A 19,650-nucleotide genomic window follows, 5' to 3' on the forward strand; every position below is an offset into this window, starting at 1 on the left:
GCACGTGCTTGCTTGTCTGTTTTTGTTTTTGAACCATAAGGAAGCCTAAAGTTGTTCTCAAACCTGTTGGTTCTGGAAACGGGCTAATGGATTCTAGACAGCATTCAATGTCTTTGGCTCCCCTGACCCTGCCTGGAGGAAGCTATACCCAAAGGTTGTCGCTCTCCTGCATACCGACTGGCATGCCAATCCCATAGCCCTTGGTGTCCAGCAGGCCCCCAATCTGAGTGAGGTTGCAGTTCCGCTGCCGGTAGTACTCGTTCATGGTGGACTCCAGCAGGAAGGCGTAGTTGGAATTCAACACCCTGGCAATTCCCTCCTCTGTGCTCTTCACAAACACACTGGGCTGCTTGGAGTACATGTAATTCCACATGCGCTGGTAGGTCTGGTAGCGGGAATTCTGGGGGGAAAACATCAGAAGGAAGCAAGGTTGAGAAGTAAGAAGGGAAACATTGGCTTAAAAAAAAAGGAGGGCATCAAAGAATCCTGAGGTGAACCCTTCTGCCACTGTACCCCACATCACAGCCAAGCACCTCTCCATTTCTATCGCCCTGAGATGATCATTGCCATTGCATAATGGAGGAGAGACCTGTGTCTTTAATTAGGAGATGAGGAAGGGACTTGAGGTCCTGTGGGTTCTGCCTACCAGTCGACCACTGGTTCTGTCTCAGCTACCTCCAGAATTTCTTCAGCACCACCCTCCTCAGACAGGCGGAATTCAAATTCTGGTTATAATCCCTTATTGACCCTCCGTTTGGGACAGTGCATGCAGGTTCATTTGGGACTTATAAAGAGATAGTCCTTAAGAAACAGTGTGGATGTCTCCTACCTACCCTAAGCCAATGTATCAACTCCACAACCCAAGGCTGGCTGCCGTTTTACCTATAATTACAGGACAGAATTCTGGGGGTCCATCCAAACTCTATTTGTACAAAGCTTTCCCTGTCTCTATGCCAACAGGCACAGAGAGAGATTCCTATGGAAAACAGACAGCAGGCCTTGGGCCTATCTCCTGTGAAAACAAGCTTCTTGGATGTTAGTTGGTTAGACACCAAGAGCCCCCAGGGAAACTCTTCCTGGAGCTCTTGAAGCACAGGAAAACTGCTCTTCTGTGCGGCCTGCTTCTGTCAGCCCTGGTGATCAATCAGCTTGGCTGTCATTGAACACTATACTATGTCGGGGGCTTCTCCTGAGACGAGGCGATATCCCAAAGAACCCAAACGTGTCTGCTCCAGAAAAACCATAAGTCTAGGAGAAATGACCAGGCCACCTTCATTTGTATTTCTTAGACGTTGGTCATAGGCACATTATTCTCACTAGTGTGCACATGCCCGGGGGCACGTGTTTATGTTTGTACATAGATATGCATGCACGGGTGGATTTGCGGTGTCTTCTTTTATGTTCTCCACCTTGGTTTTTTTGACACCAGGGTCTCCTCACTGAGCCTGGAGCCCGCTGACTGATCGGCTATAATGCTGGCAAGCAAGTTCTGGCTACTACTTGTCTTTGTTTCCACTCCACCTCTAGCACTGGGTTACAGTGCGCATGACCACGCCCGATTTTTATGTGCATAGCTAGGGATCCAAACTCAAGCTTCCGTGCTTGCACGGCAAGCATTTTTTACCCATAGAGCCACCCCCAGCCCCGTATTTATTTTACTCTCGCTTTGTCTAAGTACTAAGTACGAAATCCAACTCGCTTTTTAAATTTTAAACGAGCGTATCGGCTCCATCCAGTGCAGCGATGTAAACAAGACTGCGAGCTTGATGCACAGCATATAGAGCCCATAAAACAAACACAGAACCATTATAAATTTAGAAGGGTTCATCACATTACTTCTAAAACCATCTCGAGCACTACCAGCTACTCATGCACAACAACATGGGATAGGTTGAGATTCACACAGAATCCTCCTGGGACCTCATTCTGGGGAAATCTTTTTGGAACAGGAGAAAACTAGGCCCCGAGAAGACCGCTAAGGTAGATGCTCAAAAGGGAATGAGGTGGGCAGCGATGTTTTGATCTTGAATGCTCATCTATCTTAGCTTCCTTCTGCCCTCCCCCACGCTGGTGAGCAGCCATGTGGCATTTACTTGGAAGAAGGTCATGCTGGAGCCTCCGTGAATCGTGCCATACTCAATGGCGGTCTGGTCAGCCAGGTCATCCACAGACTCGATGGGCACTTCCATGCGCTGCACCGTCAGGAAGGCTGCCAGGTTGGCTGTGTACGATGAGATGATGATCAACGTGAAGGCCCACCTAGGCAGGAAGACACCAGAGAGGCTCCATTGCCCTGCCATTGCCAGGAGGCTTAGGCTCCTGAGACCAGTCCTGCTACGATGCAGGAGAGAGCAAGTTATCTTTCTTTGAAAGAGGTGTCAGCTCAGGGTGGGGAGGGGAAGGATGCAGGATGTACAATGTCTGAACATTGGACTGAGTTTGTGAATGCTACCTGGTAATTGGCTGTGGGTTTTTTCCCCTTATTTCTGAAACGTGATTACTTGTTAGGCAAAGGAGGTATGGTCCATGCACATGAGGGTCTGGGGACCATCAGAGATGAGCCAGTGAATTAAATGAGGGCTTCGCGGAGCTGCGCACTGCCGGGGACTGGATGCCTAACGTGAGCAACATCCACTACCACCTCAGCTAATCCCTCCAACTCAGGGAGGCCAGCGCACCATCCGACTGCTGCAGGAAGCAGAGAGAGGCTCTGGGAAGTACCTTGATAAATACTGATACAGTTGTACGCAGCCACGTCTACGACCAGAAAGTCTTCAATGAAGACGAACTCGTGAAAAGCATCTTTGGACTGCTGAGAAGTTGATTGGAAAATCCTCTGACAATGGACAAGCTGCTTCAGACGTAAGAGACTGTTTGATGGAGCCGCTAGAAATTTCATTTGAAATCTGAATAATTCTGCAGTGCAGGCAGCATCTATGCCAAACGGCAGTGTGTTCAGTCTGGTAGGTTAAGCAGGCTTTTCCCATCTGCTCATTAAGCTGGATCTACATCAGTACCTCCTTGTGTGTCGGGGGCTCAGACACAGATCTAAGCACCAAGAACCAGGCTGGAGAATCACCAACTCTGGATCAGCGGCGTACGTATTCACAAGGGTTTACCCAGTGTGCAGACACTGCTATGTTAATGCATAGCGTTTGTTACGGGACTCGGCAGCTGGCAGCTGCCAGGTGGATTTCCAAAACCAAGAAATCCCATTGTCCCTTTTGTAAGGTTACCAAGAACTCCAGCTGGATGTCTGCCTAGGGACACACAACAGGGCCATCCACCAACTCAATGGACTTTTATATGTTAGACCACAAGGGAGGTGGACTGTTTTATTTGGGTTTGGATTTTTTTTATTTTTATTTTATTTTATTTTTTTATTTTTTTATTTTTTTGTTGTTGTTGTTGTTCCGGTCACCAACAAGATAGCAAGGAAAGTCCTTGGTTTTTCCAGGGTTTATTTATCTAATAAATGGAGATAATATCTGCTCTACATATCTCTGGGTCCTGGCAACCACAAATGAGGTGCTATGTCATTCGTGATCAGCAATCTAGAACGAACTAGATGAATACGAGAGCTACAGAAACTTGGAGAGGACTCCAGGCTGGCGAGGGAGTAAAAAATCATCTGGCTACTTCCCTGGCTTTCACAAGTAGTGACCTCTAAGTGACAGGCTTTCCTCCCTGCTGGGGACACACTCTCTACAAACTCCCTTCAGCTCTTTATGCTGTGACCACCCCTAGGGGCAGGCCCGGGCAGCAGCCTAGATACGCTGAGGAGAAGCAGAGTTAATGTACCTTGAATGTAGACATGGCCTCAGAGCTGTCTAGGAACTTCTCTCAGGCTCATGGCCATACTCTGGTGCCTGGTGTTTCCTGGGTGACATGTAGGTGTTTAGGGACACACTCATAAGGGCAAGATGTCAGGCGGCTCAATTGACCCAGTGCAGGCCAAGCTAGGCCAAGGAGTTGGTGGGCCTGTGTCGCTGCTTCTGAGGACGTTAGCAGTTGTAAAGTGTGTGTTCTTCTGAGAAATGTGACATTTTCTGCCCTTTGTTCTGCCTGGGAGGCCAGGGCAGGTCATGGTGGTCCTGTCTTCTGATCTTCCACTCTCCCAGGGGACTAACTAAACCTTGATTTTAATAATCTAAGAACTCAAGAGGCAGAGACACATGCTGATAACTGTGGACGGGGGCTGGTAAAGGTCTCTCATGGCAGCTCTTTGTTGCAGAGTTCCTCTCCCAACGTGCTCTGGAACAGCATGACTCAGTCATCTGAGGCCTGCTATTTAGAGCAACACCCTGCAGGATGTGGGCTTCTAAAACTCTCCGGAGGAATGCAGTGCGGAGTCTAAGGTAGAAGCAACAGGCAAGGAACACCGCCCCAGGCACATCAGTGACAATGAGCACCCTTTGGAAGGAAAAACCCAAAAGAACGAAATGAACATCCTTGGATGTTCCTCTTTCAAGGCTTCTGCCTAACTTTCCAGGCTTGGAGGGAGTTTTATGACTGTCTCTGCTGAGACAGTATATTCTTCTTGGGGACACAGAGCCCAGTTCTATGTGTTAATCTATTCAGTAACTTCTCAGTAATGCCTGGGAGCAGGCAAGCATCTTGCCCAAGTGGCTTAAATCCTGCCATATTTGCCCTATGAGGGCAAATAAAAGCCCTAGAGAGAAAGTGGTTTCATTGTCTCAGCTGCCAGCCCAGCTCCTGAAATAACTCTTGTACCTGCTTCTAGAACAACTGTGTGGCCCAGGCAATAGTAATCGAGGACAGAAATATCTCCTTTTCCTTTGGCTTAAACAGGCTGAGGAGGAGACAGGGGAACTGACGCTGTAATTTCTTAGAGCTACCACAGTCAAACCTATTGTAGATTGCTAAGAGAGGATCCAATACTTGTATTTGCAAACTTGTCTATCTAACTGCATATGGTATTCATTTCCCTAGTTTCTAGCTTCTGTAAGTTTTCAAAGAACTTTCCTATGTTGAATCTTTTGCCCGTCAGAGAATCTAATAGCTTAACCATTCCTGTAACTCCTGAGAGAGACAGGCCAACCTCACAGAGTCAGGAGCAGGTGGACAAGGCTCAAGGTGCGATGGTGGAGCCTTGCTGTATGAAGCCTCCAACTGAAAACCAGGGAGTATTGTTTGCCCAGGGAGTACTGGTTGACTAGGAAGGACTAGTTGACCAGGGAGAACTGATTTTCCAGGGAGTACCAGTTGCCCAGGGAGTACCGGTTGATCAGGGAGAACTGGCTAACCAGGAAGACAGAGGCTAGGGAAGCTGGAAGGGGAGAGCAGGGGAGTCTTCTCCAGCAGGGGCTCTACAGCATGTTTATTTGCATAAATCTGCATATGCTCTCTCTTGGCCAAGCCATTCAATCACAGTAATTTTTCAGGTCAAGAGGTCATTTTGCTATAGGCCATCAAGGCTGTTTCCTTCCTTCCTTCCTTCTTTCTTTCTTTCTTTCTTTCTTTCTTTCTTTCTTTCTTCCTTCCTTCCTTTCTTTCTTCCTTTCTTTCTTCCTTCCTTTTTTCATTCTTTCTTTCTTTTTTCGTTCTTTCTTTCTTTCTGTTTTGCATTTTTCCTTCCTTCCTTCCTTCCTTCCTTCCTTCCTTCCTTCCTTCCTTCCTTCCTTCCTTCTCCTGTCTTGGTTCTCCTCTGTACCCAGACCCCAGAGACAGGGCTAGGTGCTAGGAGAGAGTAAATAGTATTGAACCTTCCTCCCCTCTTACCCCACCTCCCACATCTATACTGCCCATCAACCTCTGAACGGTTAAGACAGATAGCTCCCTGCTAGGGTCTACCTGATGAGACAAATTTTCCTGATTGCTCTCCTTGTCATCAGAAAGGGCTGGTCTGTTTCTCTGTGTAGCGCTGGCTGTCCTGGAACTCCTTTTGTAGACCAGGCTGGCCTCAAACTCAGAGCTCTAGGACTAAGGGCACACACCACCACCACCAGGTCTCGGGTCTCTATTTAGTCCAATCCCCTAGCCCTGGGTCTGCTGCCAGGCCTTACCAGACACCACTGACGCAGCGTGTGGACAAAGCTCGCGGGGCGATGGTGGAGCCTTGCTGCATGAAGCCTCCCACTGGAAACCAGAGGCTGTTGCCCAGAGAGTACTGGTTGACCAGGAGATTACACCGGCCCTGTGCACAAGGATGTGGACTGTACCACTCATAAGGAGTTAACCTGCAGGAGAGAAGACCACATTCCTGGGGTAAGGAGGGGTAGACATGGGGTGCTGGAGAGTAGCACTACTCATCTTCCTGGCTGTAACTGTGTGATGGGATCCAGTACTTCCCTCTGCTATACTTGGATTCTTGGATTTCTTTTTCCCATGGGGGTGAGGTGGGTTGAACTCACTCTCTTCAAAAGTTTGAGAGGTTGATGCTCCTGAAACAATTTTTATTTAATCCTTCAAATAAATACATTTATTTGCAGACTTAAGTAAACTCGTGTCAGCTCCAATATTTAAAATGACTAGAAGTGATGGCTTTGCCAGAAGGTGGGAGCAGCGTCAGGGGTGGGCAGACTGGAAGGGTCCTTGCTGTTTCATGATAAATTCTCAAGGAGAAAAGGAAATGTTCCCAGGGTCCCATAAAGCCAAAGCTTAAAACCTCTCACCCTAGATCCATAGCTCTAAACCCTGGCTACATCAGAACTGTCAGGAAGGCTCGTTTTAAAAGGCCCCTCGAGACAAGCCTATGGGCTGCAGGAAGACTGAAAACCTGTAAGGTTCTGAGTGGTGTGGAGGGCCCTAGGTCCGCATCCACACTGACAGCCACTGACTCCCTTTTATCAGACACAGAGGTACAAGTATTAGCACCCCCCTCCCCACTGTGAGGTACCTCTGATGATGAGCTGGCTTGGGGGAGGCTGCCTGAAGTTTAATTTTCCTGTTCTAAAATCTCACCCAGAAGTACAGCATCCAAAGATGAAAATACAACCTGTCTGAACTGGGGCTTCAGAGTTCTCAATGCCCACATGTGTCTGAAGGCTCCCAGGAGCCTTTGCACTCCGTGGAACCTGTGTCCCAACCATTGCCTTAAAGCAGAACATCCCAGGTTTGCATAGCATACAAATATGCAGACATATGATTAGCCCTTTAATGCCTTTCTATTTCATGTTTTGAGACAGGTTCTCACTGTAGCCCAGGCTGGTCTGGAGCTTACTACATAGCCCAGGTTAGACTCAAATGCATGCCAGTCCTTCTGCCTCAGCCTCCTACCTCAATGGAACAACACATTTTCTTTTGTTGTTGTTGTTTTTATTGTCATTATTATATTGTTATTATTATATTGTTATTATTATTTGCTAATGGCATATTTGGGACAGTATGTGTGTGGTGGCCACAAAGGAGGATGCAGAGCCTATCAGGGCAGCTTGAGGTGAACCCCCCCCCCACCTTGGGTGTTGATACAGTAACAAAGCCCTGAGACCCTTTGCAGAGCCTTAGAGGAGGAGGCTTGAAAGCTGTGCAGACTCCACAAGAACCAACTGTCCACACATACAGGCTCAGCCACAGGGGGCCAAAGAGAATCTCAGAGCAGCGGAGCCTGGATCTCACAGACAGCTTCCTAAACACAGCAGCAGACAGCGCTGCGAAGTGGAGAGCAGAAGTGTCAGACAGCATGTGAGCTCCCGCACCTCGCCAGCTGTCACTGACAACAGATACTTGACAGTGGCAATGCCTATGGAGCCAAGGGGGGTGGGTGGTGCACAGGAGCAAAACTCCGTGCCTTTGAAGACTACTAGGTGGCCACAAAGGCTGTTTGATTTTACCTTTGATCACTACGAGAAGAGGCACACTGGGGACATGTAAGACTCAATACATTCCTGTTGCCTTTCTTGAGTGGAAAGAGCACGGGGTCCCCAATCCATAGAGGGAACACAACTCCGGGAAGACCCCCCTCAGAGAGATAGAGTAGGGGCCAAAGGATCATCTGGCCCCGACGCTGTGGTCTGGAGACAAGGTGAAGTCACTTGTAGCAGAGCTTCTGTTGGATTTCTAGCTCATTCTAAGCTATTCTCCATTTCCATTCCATTCCCATTCTTCCCTGTGGTAAACTGAGGGCTGAGTTGGTGGTGGGGACTTGGGTGGGTTGAAGATGGCTTGTCCTGAAGTTCAGGCTACCTTAGCTCAGGGGCAAACAACCCCCTCTACGTAGTACAGTCTTAGGGAGTTTACAGCTTAGGGATACCCTGGAGTCCTTCCACAGGACCAGGACCAGTTCCTGGCTTTTGGGAACAAAGGAAGGCTAATTTTCCCTGGCCCCTAACTCTGACCATTTCTCCCAACTCAATACTGGGCACAAATGTACCCTGTTGTTGCCTGCTACCCTCTGTGGTTTTTGTTTGACGAGACAGCTGTGTTTTCAGAGGGAGAGCCAGACTCTGCAGAGGATGCATTCTCCCTGGCCTGTGTCACTGTGGCCTCTGGTCCCCTCAGCCACCCTCCACTGTCTGGATTTGTCTCCATTTCTTGTCATTCAGGCCTTTAGGGCAGATCATGGCAAAGATAAATGCCAGGATACCAAATGCACCATGTTTAATTAGAGCCATCTTCCTGCCACCCCCTCCTCTCCTCTCTTCCCCAAAACTCCTATCCAAGTTGGGGCGGGTGGCAAGGATGCAGGAGGCCAGAATACAAAAGCAAATCCAGACAAACAAACCTGCCTGTGCTGTGCATGGTAGGGAACACATGCACGGACAGATGGACGGGCAGTGTGAGGTTGACAGCTGGGCAGAGAGCATTTCAGGCCCCCAGTCCCTCTGCCATCTCTATTTGGCACCAAGGTCTTCTAAACCATCCTCTCCTCCTCCCACTCCTACCCCATGCAGTTCCCAGAGTGGACACGAGGTGGCGGTGTAAGGACAGGGAAGGGAAGGGAAGGGAAGGGAAGGGAAGGGAAGGGAAGGGGGGGGGAAGGAAGGGAAGGGAAGGGAAGGGGGGAAGGAAGGGAAGGGAAGGGAAGGAAGGAAGGAAGGGAAGGGAAGGAAGGGAAGGAAGGGAAGGAAGGGAAGGGAAGGGAAGGGAAGGAAGGGAAGGGAAGAAGGGAAGGGAAGGAGGGAAGGGAAGAAGGGAAGGGAAGGGAAGGGAAGGGGAAGGGGAAAGGGAAGGGAAGGGAAGAGGAAAGGGAAGGGGAAGGGAAGAGTACCGAGCCACCAGGAAGAGGACACAGCTGACAGCCAGATAAGCTAGAAGCATGAAGAGCCAGACTCCTGGAGAAAAGGGGTCCAGAAAGGAGAAATAGCCCGGTCTGCGTCCCTGAAAATGGAGATGAAGACAAGATTTACTATACAAAGTCAAAATGGCTTTGGGCAGGGCAGGGCATGAGTGTTGGCTTGGACCTAGCATTTTGGGGAGACTCTGGGAGATTCTAACAATGCCAGGGATGATGGCGTAGTCAGGGCTGCACTGAACACCTTGCCCGTCCTGATCTACAGAGGAAACAAACAGCAGTGTGGGCCTGTCTTTTCCTGGGATGACAGGGCTTTGTGCTGAGCAAATCTGCCAGCTCTTGACACCTGTGACGTACTGCCTCGGGGCTCAGGAGAACCTGTGAGGTGAAGGTTCTGTACCAGGGTCTGACCTCAGCACCCCCTCTTTAACATCTGCATCCTTCTCCTGTGAGTGCTAATATGGCAGCTTTGCTTGGCTTTCAGCTCCACACAGTGTCCTCAGACAATGGAGACGAAGCCCGGAGGCCCCCTCAGCCGATTACGTTTGTTTTCCCAGTGAAGAAACCAAAGCCCGAGAGAGGCTCCCAAAGTCACACTGTGGCAAACGGAAGACTTAGAGACAAGTCTTGTAACTGGAAGTCGCCATCCTGTCCCCTCACGCCACCATGCGCTTGCTACTCCTAAGGTTGGAGCCAGGAAGGGAAAATGAACACGAAGTTCCCATCATGCCTCACGAGAAGAGCAGAACAGAACGTGAAAAACTGTGTCAAGGTGTCTGCTGCTGCCTTTTCAGCTGTGTGGTTCTGTGCAAGCCTCAGCCAGGGCGGGGCTGGATCAGACCCACTCTCTGAAAGCTGCAGCTTGCTTCATTACCATACAGTGTTTGATTTTCCATTAAAGAGAGCGCACGCGCACATCTATGTTCCTATCTTTCTAAAGGAAACAAACCCCCTCCATCAGAATGAATACCTCGTCTCAACCTGTGGGTCACGAACCCTCTGGGGGACCAAAGGACTCTTTCACAGGGGTTGCCCGAGACTATCACAAAACATGGGTATTTACATTACAATTCACAACAGTAGCAAAAATTACAGTTAGGAAGCAGCAACAAAAAGAAATTTATGGTGGTGGTGGGGATCACCGCGGCATGAAGAACTGTATTACAGAGTTGCAACGTTAGGAAGATTGAGAACCGCTGCTCTAGACGGTCTGACAGCACAGGAGCTGAGCAGCGGTTGCTGATGCAGATGGGGTGTGCTCTCTCCAGCCACATTCTGCTGTCAGCTTCACTTCTTCTGTTTACTACAAACCACCAGGCTAGATGCTGTCTAAGGGCCATTTGAAACAGAAATGCTGTAACTTTTACGATCTCAGGAATCCGGGAAGTCTGTGGATGTAACTAGAAGTCAATATTACCTTCAGCCAATCTATGAGAAGGTCTGCTTTCACACTTATGAAGGTTATGTCAGACATAATAGCACCTACTATTTGTAATGCAGTGCCTGCCCCCATAGCTTTGTGTGAGTGACCCCACAGTGCCTGCATAGCCTTATTCCAGCTTTTCTGGGTGGCTTCTCATCTCCTCTCAGAGAACCAGGAGGAACATCCTCAATGCCCTAGGGAAGAATTTCACTTTCCCCTGGCACAAAAGGGACACAGAGATGCTTTACCACTTGCCCTGTTATAGGCAGTCATTCTTGGGACCTGCCGTCTTTCATCAATGTGACCAGATCCTCTTAGGAGGCTTTGATGAAAATCATTTTCTTCCCCTGTATAGCACAGGCCAGGGGAAATCCAAGTGTATTTCCTCACAGTACATGAATGGTTGGTGTTCACCGAACGCTCGATTCCAACAGGCTGGTTGGGAAAATGAGCCTGAATACGAGGCAAAGGCCAGTAACTGAGGGAAAGGAAGAGGGGGAGGAGCAGCAGGAGGAGGAGGAGCAGCATCAGGAGGAGGAGGAGGAGCAGGAGGAGGAGGAGAAGGAGGAAGAGGAAGAAGAAGAGGAGGAAGAGGAGGAGGAGGAAGAGGAGGAAGAGGAGGAGGAAGAGCAGAGGAGGAGGAGGAGGAAGAGAGGAGGAGGAGGAAGAGGAGGAGGAGGAGGAGGAGGAGGAGGAGGACAGGGCAGAGACCAGATCACGGGTGTGTTTCCTCCCATCATTACATAAATCCTCTAACAAGAAACAAGGGGTTCAGGGGCAGCAGACTCTGGGTCCCTGGTTGCTCAGTCTAATGTCTACACAGGCTGACTGTCTTATTCATCACCCTAGCAGTCAGTCAGTGGCAGACGCAGAAAGATGCAGAGCGGGAAGAATGCACACGGGCGATGCAGAACTCAAAGAAGACCATCTTGCCTATGCTCCTACTGCACACCACCAGCTTGGTTCACTCTCAGGTCCCCTCTTGGCTCCAGACTGCCTCTAGATAAACATGCAGGAGTCCTATATGACCTGTTAAAACTGTTTTATTCTGTGTCTTTCAAGTGCGAGACAGCCAGGGACAGGAAACATCTTTCATTGCTGCCTTCTGAATCTGAAGCCCCATTAGATGTTCCATGTCAGAAATCTATACCCGATTTTATCACAAGCGGTGAGCCTGAGGAAGACGGCAGCACTATTTAAAGCTGCCATATTTGGTTTGGGTTGATAAGAAATGATACAGAGCTGTGAGAAAAACTCCTAGAGACTTGGGTTATATGATGCGGGACATCACACAAACAAGAATCAAGATGTAGACATAGCCTCACTAGAAAGCTGTCTGTCACACTGGCAAGGCAGCCTCTGATTTCACCAATGATTGACTGACACCAGCCAGAAGAGTGAGGTCTGGGCAGTTACTGGAGATCTGGGTCTGGGTTTAGGCTAAGCCACAGTGTTGAGATGAGCAAAGCAAGCATGCTCCTTGGAAGATTCTGAAGGGCAACCATTTTCCCTATGTGGATGCTTGGGGTTGCATCCTTCCCAAGGAACACCCTAGTCCCCGGGACTTGGAACGAATTATAGGCATATTTTTTCAAAATACCAGTTTCTACTAAACCCAAAAGATGCGTGGCGGTGGCAGCGATTCTTCTGAGAAACTTGGTACCGCACTACGTGCTCTTGATCTCAATAGCCAAGTTTCCATGCTGACAGACGGAAGAACGGGGGCCCAGGGAAGCCGTGTCTCACTCAGATCATTGGTGATGGCTTCAATTTCCCTGGTAATCACTCATCAAGCTGTGCCACTGGCATGCTGTGCCCTCCATTCTCATGGCAGCTGTACCAAGTCTTGTTCGACTCCTAATGTTTGCAACTTGCTCCAATAAACTCCCTAATTAATCCCAGGCCTTCTACCCGGTGCCAAGAGAATCCAGATTTACTGATCCCACCCACTTAAAGTACTCATGAATGTTATTTATCTATCGTCGCCATCACTTATTGTGACTCTGTTGTTTTATAAACATTTGTATGACTTATACAATCAATATAGCTGCTGACAGCAGGTGTGGCCAGTGCCTTTAGGTGAAGGCAACCATTTTGAATGTAGATAAGTAATGCTTTATGTATCCATCTCTCTCCAAACAGCCATAGTCGTAAATCCGTGCCATGGAGGTCAAGGACAGGCCACGTCCTGCTGGTGAGACTGAAAATTAGAAGTTGTTGCCCTGGCTTTTGGACAGTGCTTCAATCTGACCCCACCCAAGTTGGCATCTTTAGTGATAAGAGAGCTCTAAAGGATTGGTCACCAACTAGCCCATGGTCCTGGTTTGTGGAGGTTGTTTGAATTGAATCATGTCAGTGGATCAAATATGTCAGTAATTCTTAAACATCTATTAATTCAGATTTCTATGTGTTGGAAAATGATATTATGGAAAGAAAGAATTTCCTTTCCTGAAGTCTGGAGCCAAATACACGAGGACACCAGAGCCAGACAACACAGAATAAGTGGTAAACAAAAATGCTGACTCGGGAGTCAGAGAGTCCAGGTGTATGCTGGGTTTCTAGTTAGATACAAGCTCAACCATGAGGAGCAAGCTACTTAACCCCTGGGTATCTATATACTCTTTGTAACTCGGGGGTAACAATAAATCTGACTGTGTAGGGTTATTTTGAAGATTGAAGATATAGTAAGTAGTGTGTGTGTGCCTGTGTGTGTATGTGTGTGTGTGTGTGTGTGTGTGTGTGTGTGTGTCCATGTCCCACACACTCTCTCTACCTAATGACAGACAGGAATCAAAGAAAGGATGGTGTGTGATAGAAGAGGGGTCTTCCTTTCATACTGACACCGCCCCCTTGTGGACCAGCAGTGCTACTTTCTGTCCCATAATGACATAGGATGAAGATACTTGAGGGAGGAGACAGTCATCTGGTCATAACCACTCTTCCTAATGTTTCAAGGTCCTGCGGTTGCAGCACATGCATCAGAAGGGCTCTCCAGGGTTCTCAAGGGAAGCAGTTAGGGCAACCCAGCCTTCATCCTGAAAGAAGGGATCTCAGAAGCCAGTGGTCTATTTGTTGTTGCTATTCCATTGTTTTGCTAACGGAGACAAGTAGTCTCGGCTGGACTTGAATTCACTGTGTAGGTCAAGCTGACTTCAAACATGATCCTCTTGTCTCTGCCTCATGAATGCTGGGCTTATAGTCATGTGTCATTATGCCTGCCTCTGATCGTAATCCTTAGGACTATGTACACTTCAGCTGTCCCAAAGAATGAAGCAGACAGGAGGCAGCTGCTCTTGGAACGGTGGAAGGGCACTGTGCTTCGGACGTCATTTCCCTACACATGGCACCAGTGACGTCAACTCTCTTCCCTGTGGCCCATCTCCCCAGCATGTCACTGACCAAGGGTTGTCATATGACCCATGCCATGTGTTCTGGGTACTTTTGAGTGTCTACAGAGTGTAAGAGCAGTTGACAAAATAGTTTCTTGTTAGTCAACTGCCAGGAATGGTCGGTGGTCAATAACACATCCATTAAGGTTGAAAATGGAAGGAAATAGCTTATCTGTAACTCAGCCCAGGAGAGGAAGTTATATATGAGTGTAAAAGCTCATGTGGTTAATCTGCAGTAGGTGTCTTGTATAGTGAAGCCTGGCATGCACTCTGCTTTTAAGCCCAGGAAGATGAAGTAAGCAAGCAGCTTCCTCCCCCCTCACAAAACACACAGATAGTTGGTTGTCAGCATATCTCATACATGGACATACCTATTCTTACTTCTCTGCTTGTAGATCAGGCTTGGAGACACCCAGGTTCCCATCCTAGCATTGACCTTGACTCACTGAGTGGTCAGTCCTAGGCAAGCCACTCAGCATCTCTGGGTATCTTTTTGTTCTTCTTCCATAAAAGCAAAACACCAGGATGCACATGAAGGATGAATGGGATTGTTACTAAAACAATGCTGATACAACAACCTGAGCTCCTGAGGGAGATGTGCTCTGTGCATGTATAGCCAATGTTAGTATGACTATCCAGGGATCCATATTTCTATTGGTGGACCATGCTGTCAAGTTACTCAGCTTTAGGGACTTAGACACGATTCATTTTTTACCTCCTTAGAACAGACTGTTAAGTTAGAAGTGACTCGCTGACTGGCTTAGAGCTATTCTGCGTGTTCCTAGACAGACTTGCTGAGGCAAAACAGACCATCCTGGAAAACAGATGACACATCCAGCAAGTTCCAGGCACTAACTCTGTGTTGGCATTTATTTCTCTCTCACACTCTTTAATCACTGCCTGTCTTCATTACTGCCCTGTTGCTGTGAAGGGATACCACAAGCAAGGTAACTCTTATAAAAGGAGGCACTTAGTTGATTATAGTTTCAGAGGGTTAGTCCATGATCATCGTGGTGGGTAGCTGAGATCTTTATAACCTGATCTGCAGGCAGAGGGGAGAGAGGGAGAGGGAGGGAGAGAGAGGGGGGGGGGGGGGGGGGGAAGGGGGAGGGGAAGGGGAGGGGGAGGAGGAGAGAGAGAGAGAGAGAGAGAGAGAGAGAGAGAGAGAGAGAGAGGAGACTGAGCCTTTAAAACCTCGATCCCACCTCCAATGACACATCTACTCCAACAAGGCCGTGCCCCTAATCCTTCCCAAACAGTTCTACTAGATGACAACCAAGTATTCAAACATATGAGCCCATGGATGCCATTGTCATTCTGATTAGTCCCTTTTCTTTTATTAATTTGTTCTTGAGAGAAAAGACTCTAGCTGAGAGCAAAGAAAAGGAAAAAACCATGGAGCTTCCCTATCCAAGGAGTATCAGGCACTCAGGCTGGCTGGCGACCTTGTACGGCTTCACAGATCTCCCAGATTGAATCCTCAGATAGGAAAGAGCCTTGAACGAGCACCTAATCTATGCACGACCTTTACAAGGGACGGATAGACAAACTACAGTGTGGGATGAGTAATTGACAGTATTTGGGACTTGGAGACAGGAAACTTGGCTTCAGCGCTGGCAACAGCACTCAGGATCAGGCTTACAGGGTTCCAATCTCCGGATCCACACGCTAAAAACCATCTCACCTGTCCCTGGCAGTGCTGCACTCAACCAGAACCTGTGTGGAAGCATCTCATAAATCAAAAGCTGTGTGTCAACATGCTATATCTTAGACATCAATCCAACCTCCCTGAAGAAGCCAACATGAAATTATTTAAATGAGATTTACCCATTTGGGGGTTAAATGGGCCAAATGGTGAATCCCAGGTTGAGTTCTGGCACATTCCAATAATACCTTACTATAACAGACAGGGAATGCTTGAGGAATACAAACTTACTTTAATATTAGTCTGAGCAAAAACATCATGAGGTAAATTGTTGCAGCAGGGAGGAAAGAAAAAAGACAGAAAACCACAAGATATTCTCTGTCAAATATGTTTTTTCCCCCACAGGCTGTTCTCTCCTCTTCTTACACATAGTTGAGGATTCACAGTGCGCATCAATACCTTACAATTCTTGAAAACAAAATCCCCTTGGAGATAGACTACTAGACTAAACACTGAACTTCTCATTAAAGAAAAACACGTTAATTTGCCAGGGGACTCATAAGCCTTGAACTCCATTCAGATCCTGTCACATGACTACAATCTTTGAAGCTTCAAGGCCACCCCAGATTCTAAAGGTCTAACCATGAGTGCATGGCTTAGAATCCCATCTGGTCCCAGGCAAGGATCCCTGACGCTTTCTCGTGTGGATGCTGTGATGGTGATTCTTCACTAGCAACTTGACTAGATTTGGAATCCCGCTATGAGACACAGCTCTGCAGATGTCTGTGAGGGCATGTCTAGAGGAGCTTAGCCAAGGAGGGAAGCCCTACTCTGAGTATGGGCAGCATCCTCTCAGATGCTAATAGGAATGCACTCATCATCTGGATGATAATAGGAGAGACAGAAGGAAGGGTACCAGCATCCATCCCTCTCTGCTCCTTGACTGCGAATACAATGAGATGAGCAGTCTCACATTTCTTCTGCCAGGTTTGCCCTGACGTTATCGACTGTACTCTCAAACTAGAAGCCGAAATAATCCCTCCTTTCCCTTCTTAGTTGCTTTGTCAGGGACTCTGTCACAGCAGGAAGAAAAGTAACGAATACAGATGCTGTGCTGCACGTAGGGTGTGCAGACATTGCCGCAGAGAACAATAACTTCAGGTGGCAGGTATGGCCCTGCCCGAATGGATGATACGGCAGGCTGCCTAAAATGTCTGTCCTTACTTCATTTCTATTCTTAAGATCAATTGGGATCAAAACAGAAATTTAAAAAAAAAATGCATACTGGCATACTGGACCTCCCTAGCACAAACTGGGTTTTTGGGGCTCAGTGTTGTCTTACTGAGAGGATAGTGCTCACTGACCACAGGGTCACTGGATATAGTCTTCATTCTTCCCTCTCCTTCCCACTTTTATTTTCATGTCTGCCAAGTAATACTATATGTTTAGAATCACCACATTTTCCAAATCAAGTCATATCTAAAATTCTAATCTGGCAAAACAGTATTTTTTTCCCTTAATGTACCACATACTGGGGTCTTGTTAAGTAGAGATGGGAAAGAATACTTGAATGCATCAAGAAAGTGTATAATAGATAACAGCCATTGGAGAAGAGAGGAGGTCAGGTGGGAGAGACCATCTGACATTTGAGCTGGGTATAGAAGGGCAGTGATGGTTTTGTTGAGTTGTTGAGAAGAGAGAGGATGAATGTGAACCTAGATGAGGTGAGGGGAGGCTATTGTAATGCACACTATGCTAGGAGTTTGGGCAGCTGGTCAATGATCTGGAGTGTGAGGTTAATATGATTAAATTTGTCAAATGATCAAGCAATCAACTCTCAGGATGCAGCATGAGGCGTGGAATGAAGTGAGGAGCAATTCCCCTGTATTTAGTACACATGATAGTGACCATTTCCTTGTGCATGCAGCAGACACTCTGAGAGCACTGCATGCATGCTCTCATTTAATCTGCACATGGCAAGTCAGTCATTTATTTCTACAGATGAAGCAACTGAGGTGCATGTGATGTGTAGTTAATAACTGTCTGATCCAGCATCAACTGCAGGCAACCAGGCTTGAATCCAGTATTTCTTAGTGAATACTGATGATGACTGTGGTCTTTGGTTTCAATAGTAAGAGAATAGGAGACACCTTCCTATTGAGGAGACTCTAAGCTACTGTAGTTACAGCAGCTGAGGCTAGAGAGAAGCAGAAAAAATGGAGATTACCTAGAGTTTGAGAACTGTTAGGGGAGGGGAGTCAGCTCAGGTCACTGAATGGAGGTGCTATTATCTGAGATGAGACAGAGGAAGAGGAACCAGCTTGTTGAATGAGACTATTCAGATTCAGTCTCCAAATACCCCAGGGCAACAGATGCTCTGACCAGGCTTGCTAATAGTCTTCTACGTCAGGAAGTTTTTCCTTAGAGCTAGCTTAAACCCATCCTATTGAAAGGAAGCCCTGTCCTACTGTCTTGAACAGTTTGTGGGTTATCTATTAGCCATCCAGGTGGAGGGGAGTAGCCATGTGTGAGATGTATCCGCTGCTGCAGTTCAGAGAGGAGTCCAGGGTGAGAGTGGCATAGAGAAGAGGGCAAGGACATGGAGTGGAGGGGAAGGATGAAAACAGAGCTTTTAGTCAAGGTGATGGAGAGGCACTAGAAACATCAGGAGACATCATGGTGGCTTGGGTGCTAGGAATGAAGAGTTCCAAGGGTCAGCAGTAAACATAACTAAGAAAAACTCCTTAGCTGGCTTGTCAATTAGCAGGGGATGCTCTTATTTTGGTCTTAGAGACGGCTGAACAGAAACATTATTTGGTGATGTTAGGAATGAGGAGAATATCCCATAATGGATGTTTAATGACCTATGTGGGAAACAACCTGAAAAGTGTTGGAAATTCATAAATTGTTTCTGATAATCTTTGATGTGTGCGGTGTGTGTTTTGTATAGTGTGTGTGTGTGTGTGTGTGTAGTGTGTATGTGTGATGTGTCTGTATTGTGTATGTGTGCTGTGTGTAGTGTGTGTTGTATAGTATGTGTGGTGTGTATGTGTTTCCATGCATGCACGTGTGGAGGCCAGATGCTGCTATTTATGTCTTCTTTTAGCACACTCCAGCTTGTTTTGGGGACAGTCTCTCATTGGTCCTGGAGCTCTTTGTTTCAACCAGACTGGCTAGCCCATGAGACCCCAATAGTCTACCTGTTTCCATCTCCAAGGCACTGGGATGCAGATGCTATCTTAGTAAGTGTTCCGTGGCTGTTGAAGAGACACCATGACCATGACAACTGTCAGGAAAGGAAGCATTTCACTGGGAGCTTGCTTACAGTTTCATGGGTTAGTCCATTCTCATCATGGTGGGAAGGAGACAGGCAGAGTGTTGGAACAGTAGCTGAGAGTTTTACACACTGCACAGGCAGCAGGCAGAGAAAGAGACGCCAAACTGGCTTGGGCTTTTTAAACCTCAAATCCCACTCCCAGTGACAATCCTCTTTCCACAAAGCCATGCCACCTAATCTTTCTCAAACTGTCCTACTCTCTGGTGACTAAGCATTAAAAATATGAGCCTTAGGAAGCATTCTAATTCAAACCACACAGATGACTCCATTACACAGGTCTCTCATGGGTCCGAGGGGATCTGAACTCAGGTCCTTAAGCCCACACATCAAGCACTGTGCCCACCGAGCCCATTTTGACAATTCTCTGGAGGCTTTCGCAGTTGTGCTTAACTGGGATTACACTATGCAATGTATACATGTAATACAAGGCACCCCACAAGTACATACAAATTTCATGGTTTTGTTTCAAAAAATGAATAAAAACCATTCTTGACTAGGCATTTACACCAAGTGAAGTGCTCTAATGTTTGCATACAGATTTGACTGCAGGCGGATGCTCACCTTTTGGTAACAATTACTCATTAGTCAGGTGACCTTATAGACATGGGGAAAAAAGGAGATTCTAGATCATTATAGATTATAAATGAGAACAAATTAGCCATA

At 47.4% G+C, this 19,650-nt stretch overlaps 1 protein-coding gene across 1 annotated transcript in view; it reads right to left on the reverse strand.

Annotated features, from left to right (window-relative positions):
- Window positions 1–19,650, reverse strand: part of Grik4 (glutamate ionotropic receptor kainate type subunit 4) — a 431,073-nt gene that overhangs the window by 20,916 nt on the left and 390,507 nt on the right. Inside the window, exons 15-18 of the mRNA XM_032911594.1 lie at window positions 9,170–9,279; window positions 6,027–6,200; window positions 2,094–2,259; window positions 175–400 (exon numbers count right to left, since the gene is read on the reverse strand). Of these exons, the coding sequence (XP_032767485.1) occupies window positions 175–400; window positions 2,094–2,259; window positions 6,027–6,200; window positions 9,170–9,279 (676 nt within the window). The remainder of the gene's footprint in view (window positions 1–174; window positions 401–2,093; window positions 2,260–6,026; window positions 6,201–9,169; window positions 9,280–19,650) is intronic.

The sequence above is a fragment of the Rattus rattus genome, chromosome 8, assembly GCF_011064425.1.
Source record: "Rattus rattus isolate New Zealand chromosome 8, Rrattus_CSIRO_v1, whole genome shotgun sequence".
NCBI lineage: Eukaryota > Metazoa > Chordata > Mammalia > Rodentia > Muridae > Rattus > Rattus rattus.